This window comes from Polistes canadensis, unplaced genomic scaffold, assembly GCF_001313835.1.
Source record: "Polistes canadensis isolate GaletaPanama2010 unplaced genomic scaffold, ASM131383v1 scaffold_4, whole genome shotgun sequence".
NCBI classification, from domain to species: domain Eukaryota; kingdom Metazoa; phylum Arthropoda; class Insecta; order Hymenoptera; family Vespidae; genus Polistes; species Polistes canadensis.
Window position 1 is genome coordinate 66,419 of NW_014569551.1, and position 8,287 is coordinate 74,705.

Below are 8,287 nucleotides of genomic sequence, written 5' to 3' on the forward strand. Positions count from 1 at the left end.
AGCGACATGAACTTGAACCAGTCTTGGTTTCTCTCTCTCTCTTTCTTGCATTTCGCAAACTATTTCACTTTCCTTCCAATCTATTTTCACTTTAGTTTCATTTCTGATCAATTCGCATACAATCATTACAATAATCATCTGAATTGTATTAAAAAATGATAACCAATAAAAAATAAGGTTACAAGTTACGAATAAATCATACAAATTGAATGATCATTCAAACAACAATTATTAAACGAACGATAACAAAAAAAAGAAAAAACATAGTATCGATATTTATTCGACAAACTCAACAAAATTTCGGATCGATGCATAAACTGATTTATTACTATCTCAAGTAAATAAATCCTAAAAAAAGAAGTACTCTATATTACTTTCTTAATCCAATTCTAGATGAATAATATAAGTACGTGCGAGAGAGACTCTTGTTAGAGGATGCATAAAAATAGTTATAAGGGCCTCTTGAAATTCTATGTGTAAAGGGTTGCTATACCCGAAAACATCAAGCGTGCAGAGGTATTCTGTAAATAGAGCGAACACGCGAGGACCTCCTTTGAGAGTAAACCGACCTTGTTCCTGTCTCGCTGTTACACAAACATACCTATACATATATCCAGTCATCCAGACACACTTATACATATACATATATATATAAAGACTCTCTCTCTCTCTCTCTCTCTCTCTCTCTCTCTTTTTCTTCCCCTTCTCTTTTTCACTGTAGGTTAACACACAAAACTCTCTTTCCCACTCCTGTCCGGCTCGTTATCGCTCTGGTTCTACCCCTACCCATAACCCAAACAACACACACACACACACACCATCAATGTTCTTTCTCTATTCTAACTCATGCGTGCTATAACACGTCTTGTCCCTAACCTAATCCAACGAGAGACGGGCTGAGCTATACCCCGCTCTGCAGGCGGCACCCAGTCGCGCTACATTCGGACCGGTTTCATATGATTCAGGTCCATCTAGATAGATCTAAACAGCTACGCGTCAGGATCCACGTAATACGGCTAGCCATGATGATATTCCCCTCGAGTTATTCACCAAACAACTCTCTATATTCCACTCAACAATTCCCTAACAATAAAAGATTCTATTTTTCTTTCATTGAAATAACCATTTGTTTTTATCTATTTTTCTCTTTTCTACTCTCTCTCTCTCTCTCTCTCTCTGTTTTTTTGTTTGTTTGTTTGTTGAAGTTATACTTAAGTCTTTTGGCGCGTTTTGGATTTTTGTGAAGTTAGATGCGATCGAATAATCGACACCCACGAAGTTGTTCGATATTTACGATGCGCGGGCAAATCGATTTCTAATTTACCGGCGTGAAGTTATTCGTAAGTAAATAAATTAGATTGTAGATATTTTAATTAAAATAAAGATCAATGGTATTTAATATTTTCATTTTTTATTTTATCATATTATCGTCTTTTCGACAAATATAGAGTATTGTATTAGTACGCGAGATAATTGAAGTTATTTTTGAGGTTTTTGAGGTTATGTTCGTTTTCGTACGCTAAAGAAGTATAACTTACTTACGTGCGTATATAAGTACACACATCAATTTTTTATTTTTCTCTATACATAATATTATTAATTGTTAACACTTGAACTTGTAGTTATTGTGTGTGTGATGGTTGCTAAATTGTTTAAATTGAAAATGAATTATTTGAGTATTTTTATCTTATTATCTTATACGTAATTTGTTAGTTTTTATTTATAAGTAAATTGTGTATTATAGTTTCTCTTTTTTAGATAATTAAATTGTTTTCACATCAGTATGGAAAATATGTTAAAATTGACAATGATGTAGATTATAAACACCTAATTTAAAAAGTTATACAAGTAGCTATACAATACGAGGACAAACATTCACCGAAAATTATGTTTGCGGATGACGTGTCTGACGTCAGTCGACATTTCGACGAGTTTGATAACAATCTACGTTTCTTTATACGGAGATCTTTAAAAAAATAAAAAGGATGTGAGTCGTTTCTCTGTAGTATAGAAGCCATGACGCAGTTCGTAGATTCCACTTACGAATTGGACATTCAAAATCATTGTTTTTTTTTTTTTTTTAGAGTCTTCTTCTTCATTCTTTTCGGTTAACCAAAGATCGAATGTTGAAAGTTTCGATCAGAAAAATATATTTGTGTATTTTAAATTTTACACACGGTTGAACAAACTGTACCGATAAGTTTCGGCGAATAAAATCCTTGACCTCTCTTTTTCTCTCGATCTGACCTAGAATAACCTAGAAGAAATTTTTAATACTAACCAAGTCGACGTATAATACAAAGAAGGAATTTAATACCTGCTACTATTAAGCTCATTAAGTTTCATTCATTTTCTAAAGGCATTCACATAAGGAGGGACCTGATCCCTTAAAGATTAGCCTCGTTTGTCCCTCATCTTCTTCTTCAATAATTCGTGTCTTCAATTGTCAAACTAGTCCTTAGTTTAATCCTCGTGTAGGATAATTATTTTCAATACTTTTTATCCTATGATAAACATGTTACCATTAAACGTATAATATTTGCTAAATCTTTCAAACGAAAATTTGTATGAAGTAGTTTAATGACTATATACGTGTCCTGAAACTAATCCTAATTCAATAAGATTGTCCTGTTTGTTTTTTTTTGTAATCTAATCGAAAGTTATGATATTATTTACGTAAACTATATTGTTACATATATCCTTTCCTGATTTATCAGACTAATCTAAAATTTCGTAGATTTTTATTTTCCGATTAAACATTTGTGTCGAAATATTTAAAAAAGGAAAAAATATTTCAACGAATGAAGTTCGTTCAATGAATTTCGAATAGAACAATCGATTAATACGAGTCTGCTTAAGGGATAATATTACAACTTGAATATCATACTACGAGTATAAAAAGAGACATATATATATATAATATAAATACATAAGCAGGAATTTGATAAGGCATTTGATTTCGAAATAAAGGTCCGGTCAAGTTCCAACCGTTTATAAATTCGATCGAATCCGAAAGTGGGAGGAACGCTGGCTTGTTGATACGTCGTTGCATCGAGATGGATGGATGGTCATGGAGAGTGCGTCGAAGCGGGTTGCGGGGGCTGATCGATAAAAGTGGCGGCGGTTGGGTTCACGAGCCTCATTCAAGGACAAGGCCATGTGATAGCGGCCGCGCAACCGCGTTCGCGCATTCGACCACCCGTGCCTATCGGAGAGCCGTTTCAACTCAGGACTGTATCTATTAACCCACGAACCAACCCTCCAAAAAACACTCCACTTTTTCATTCAAAATAATGTTTTTTTCGGTTTTTTTTTTGAATTTATACCTTCTTTTGACGCGTTTTGGATAGTGAAGTTAAATGTAACCGAAAAATCTACACCACGAAGTTGTCGATGATATTTACGATGCGCGCGCAAATTGAAGTTATTTTTGAGGTTATACTTCTTACGCGTGCAGTTTTTTTTGTTTTGGTTTTTCTTCAATTTATATATTAGATATTTTCTAATATTAAACCCGTTGAGTATATAAGTATTGTGTCTCATAGGGGCTACAATTTTAAGATCTGATATAAAATATAGTAACGTTGATCACAAATCATGCACATGACATCCATTGATAGAATATATGCTGGTCACTAGTGACCGCTACGTAGTTGTCAGTATTTTTTTAGGGTTTTATTTTAATTATCTTTGGAATAATATATAATAAATGATTGAAATAGTCATATGTTCTCAAGAATAACACGAACCAATAATGTTTCTCGTGTTGCTTGAGAGAATTGTACAACGTAATAATTGTTATCGGATAAATATTTAAAATAAATTTATCGAAGATAGAAAATAATCGAGAAAAAATGTGTGAACGAATGTATGAGAAATAGGGTTCGATGTTGATTCGATACAGTCCTGGTTGATATTCCTAAAATGTGTCTCTCCAAATATACAAATACTTTTCTCGTGTTACACTTTCGTCCTTCCTATGTCTTATTTAATGCATAATTTTGTTTGAAAATCAAATAAACGAAATGATTCTTTATATATATATATATTTTATATATATACTCACGTATATTACTCTTAGCTTTTCAATTATGTCTTGGAAATAACCGATGAAAAAATAAAAGGAGAATACATACTGAAGTTCCATAGCATAGAAGGAATTCTACTCGGTCTGACCTACGAAAGAACAGTTTTTTAGGTTAGGTTACGGAATGAATAATAAAGAAAAAAGAATAAGAATAAGAATAAGAAGAAGAAGAAGAATAAGAGAAGAAAGGAAAAAGAAAGAGGATGGGAGAAAGAAGTCAAGATTATCTTTAAGATAAATCAAACACGCACACATATATACTTACATACCTACATATATGTAAACTAATATCAGAAAGTCGTTGGACCCGAGTGGTAGACTGAAGCATCGGGGAATGGGTGGTGAGACTGGTAATAAGGGAAAAGAGATGAATTTTCGAACGGGGAGGAGGGAGTGATGCGTGTGAGCTGGGAGATCATTTCTCTCTCTCTCTCTTTCTCTCTCAAAAAAGAGAAGAAAAAAAAGACTACATGTAGTAAATTTAAAATCGTATTGCTCGTGTGCATCGTAAGTATCGACAACTTCGTAGTGTTGATTTTTCGGTCGGTGTGCGCGCGCATCGTAAAAATTCACTCTCGTCACTTTTTATTTCTCAAAATGCGCGCCAAAAAAAAAGTATAATTTGAAAACTACATGTGTAGATGTATGCACACACGTAGCATGGGGTCACAGTTTCATAGTATAACTAAATAAGCAAGCAAGCAAGCAAGATTAAGTATGTTTATGTAGATGCATATACGTATATGTCGTAGATCGTCTGACGCTATAGGTCGGGAACGAGAGTGTGTGTGTGTGTGCGTGTAAAAACGAATGAGAGACCGAGGTAACACGAAGGAGACCGAAGATAAACGATATGTATGAGTGAGAGATTAGTCTGAGCGAGACCGGGAACGAGGTTAGTACGAGTGAGACCGAACTTACGCGAGTGAGAACGAGTAAGTGAAGTAGTATTATACTCGGAGGGGGAGGGAAATCGCATATGAGACGCACTTTTATGCACTACACTGTAAATCCGTGGTCGGTCGTCCTCGCGTTTGCGAGTCGGTCGACCGCGCACACTCTCACTTTCGCCGACGCCGATGACGGTTCGTGTCGTCGTCGGTTCGTCGCCACCCGCGTGTACGACGACAAACAACAAACAAAAAAATCAACCAACCAATAAACAAACGTGACTTTTATCGTATTAGAATTTAGACAAGCTTGAAGAGATCAAATACGGACAATTTTTCGGTAACGAGGAGGAGAAGGAGAAAGGGGGAGTGAGAATTATGCACGAGATTTGACATTTTCGGATTTTTTTCACATTTTCGGATATCTTTTGTATTTAATTATTAAGAAAAGATATATATATATATATATAAAAATATAATCTATTGTTTAATTGAGATTTGTAATCGAATGGGAAAATAAATTCAATGGGGTGGAATTAATCGAAATATACAAATCTTATCGAGATATATAAATAAGAAGGAAAAAGATAAAAAAGTAGAGCGCATTCGAGTTGGGTAGATAAAAAATAAGACATATATTATCTCGTTGATTCACATCTTAAATGAAAATTTCGGATATTTCATTGACTTTTGAGTTTCTGCAGAGGGGTAGGGGGTGGTTTCGCGCGAAACTGTCTTATTAGTTCGAAGTACTGCCGCGAGAGTTGCCGCGGCAGGTGGCACGCGCCAGCAGCGGCGTCGGCGGCGGCAGCAGCAGCGGTGGAGGTGGTGGAGGTGGTGGTGGAGGTGGCGGCGGCGGTGGTGGCGGGTGGCAAAGACATTGACCGTGACATTCGCGTCGGGAACGGGCCGCACGTAGTACGTACGAGAACGCGAGAGACGAGTGAGTTGCGAGATAAGACGATAAGCACAACAGTAGTACTCTAACAGTTACTGACAACAGCAGACAGTAGCTGCTGCAGTTACAGCGCAACATTAGTAGCAGTAGCAAACAGCAGAATATAATAGAGTATCGAGAACGAGTATAAAGATAGATAGATATATTATAAAAAGAAAGTATCTTCTCTTTCTTATAGAGATCATTGAGAAGACGAACGTGTGTTTAACGTGACGCCGTAGATCCACGCGCATAACTTTCGATCGGAATAATTCACGAATCTGCGATTTTAGTGATCGGTTAATTAGTGTGTTGTATTGTCATATTATCATGGGATAGTATTGTACGAGTGATATAATCACAAAGTGGACTTTATTATTGTTGGTTTTTGGTTTATAATATTTTACATGTGACGAATAATAGATCTAGGTGATGATATTATACGTGTTACCTAAAAAAATAAAGTGCATTGATTAAAGTTGGAATAAGAGGAAGTATAATAAGAAGAAGAAGAAGGAGGAGGAGGAGGAGGAGGAGGGAGGAGGAGGAGGAGAAAGCATTGGGTAAACTAAAAGGATTTTTCTCTTGGGACCCGCGTGGTGCGGGGTGGAAATATTTGAAGGTGGCTCACGCGGCAAGGGACAGGGCCGCCGAATTGCAGGCGGAAGTGAGGAGTGCCATCAGGGTGCTGCATGGCTGGTGTCCGAGGCCGCCGGGCCAGGGACAGGGCCAGGGACAGGGACAGGGCCAGGGACATGCACCCGGTGGCGGTGGTGGTGGCGGTGGCATTTCACGTTCCGATACGGTCCTGATGTCGCCCCAAACACAAATACGATCACCTAGGACTGCACCTGTTAACAATAACAACACCAACAACAACAACAATAGTCCTAACAATAATAGTAATAATAACGCGGGACCACCTCCACCACCACCACCGCCACCACCACCCTCAGGTACAGTCGTTGTCAGTTCGACTTCGAGTATGAGACCACCGCCACCACCACCACCTCCACCACCTCCTTCGAGAGCCAGGTCCTCCGATTCTAAAGGACACCACGAGGAACCAACCAGCTCAATACCTGATCTCGGTGAGTTTAATGATCATTTATTTTTTACATTCATTTTCATTTCTTTATTTGATATATTATATTATATTGATAAATATGTATCTTAGGGAAATTGGACATTAAAAGGAACTAGAACTAGAGATTATTAATTATTATTAATTAGTCTATATTATAATTATATATTATATATTGATATGTGTAATATATATACTAGAACTAGAACTAGTTCTTTTTAATGTCCAATCTCCCTAAGATACATATTTATTAATAATTATATTTTTAAACGAGAGAAATAATTAATTGAATTATATTATATAATTCTCTTCAGTATTTCATCTATATAAGTTTCTTCGTACAATTCAATTAGCTTAGTATTCAATTATATCAAAGTTTTCATGTTATAATGATGGATTTATATATGATATCAAAATTGTTTCATTCGAGAAACAAAATGATAGATAAAAATGATTATAAAATTATCTCTTGCATAGTTCTCTTTGTTCGTTAGTTAGATTCTTTTTCATGAGTTCCCGTTGCTCATACTTCGATCGCTTCTTCAACACAGGATCATGTTTCTTCTCGGAAGCGCGTGTTTCCGATCGTCTCGTACAATACATATACCTACACGTATAATAACGCATGACAATATGTGATCTAAGGATATATATATATATATATATATATATTTCCTCGATGGGTATATAAAATTAATAATAAATATAATTTATTCATATTATTCTATTGTAATATAAGAAATTCCTTACTCTCGTATCGTGTTATTATTATATTATTCGTATAATAACTAATACAATTCACAATCATCACACAATTCAATTCTAATCTAATAAATATCTAGAAAAGAAAATTTCTCTTTGAGATGTTATTGTTTCTTATTGTTAAAATGTAATTCGTTTCATTCATTCATCGAGGGACAATAAAACAAACAAATTATTTAGATTCTGGATGTTGTCTCTTTTTTTTTCTTCTTTTTTTTTTTGTTTCTTTTTTTTTTCGTTACTACAATAACTCTTATCTGGGCCAGAGTGTGTGTGTGTCTGTGTGTGTTGTGTTAAGCTAAGCTTGCGTCGAGAATTTTTTATTATTTTTTTCTTCTTCTTGTTTTCTTTCTCTTCTCTTCGTCGTATTTCTTTTTTTCACTCGAAATTTTCATACGTTACTTTGTTTCGTAAACGTTCGAACGTGAGTTTCAATGTAAAATACTTGACACGCGAAGTTGTAAGGTCAAAATTTACAATTAAATGAGAAGGATGAGAACGAGTAATGGGGTGGTGGTGGGGGCACA

The 8,287-nt window shown here is 35.5% G+C and overlaps 1 protein-coding gene and 1 long non-coding RNA gene across 2 annotated transcripts in view; one reads left to right on the forward strand and one right to left on the reverse strand.

The window, feature by feature from the left end:
• Nucleotides 1-1,745: 1,745 nt before the first annotated feature.
• On the reverse strand, nt 1,746-4,506 carry LOC106787137. Its single transcript, XR_001381744.1, has 4 exons — nt 4,357-4,506; nt 4,067-4,176; nt 2,318-2,504; nt 1,746-2,257 (listed from the first exon to the last, which is right to left on the reverse strand). It is a non-coding gene; the product is annotated as an uncharacterized LOC106787137 (long non-coding RNA).
• A 1,984-nt stretch (nt 4,507-6,490) lies between these two features.
• LOC106787344 (nuclear hormone receptor E75-like) overlaps nt 6,491-8,287 on the forward strand; it is a 170,658-nt gene continuing 168,861 nt past the window's right edge. The window contains exon 1 of the mRNA XM_014749642.1: nt 6,491-7,005. Within this exon, the coding sequence (XP_014605128.1) occupies nt 6,726-7,005 (280 nt within the window). The 5' untranslated portion in view covers nt 6,491-6,725. The remainder of the gene's footprint in view (nt 7,006-8,287) is intronic.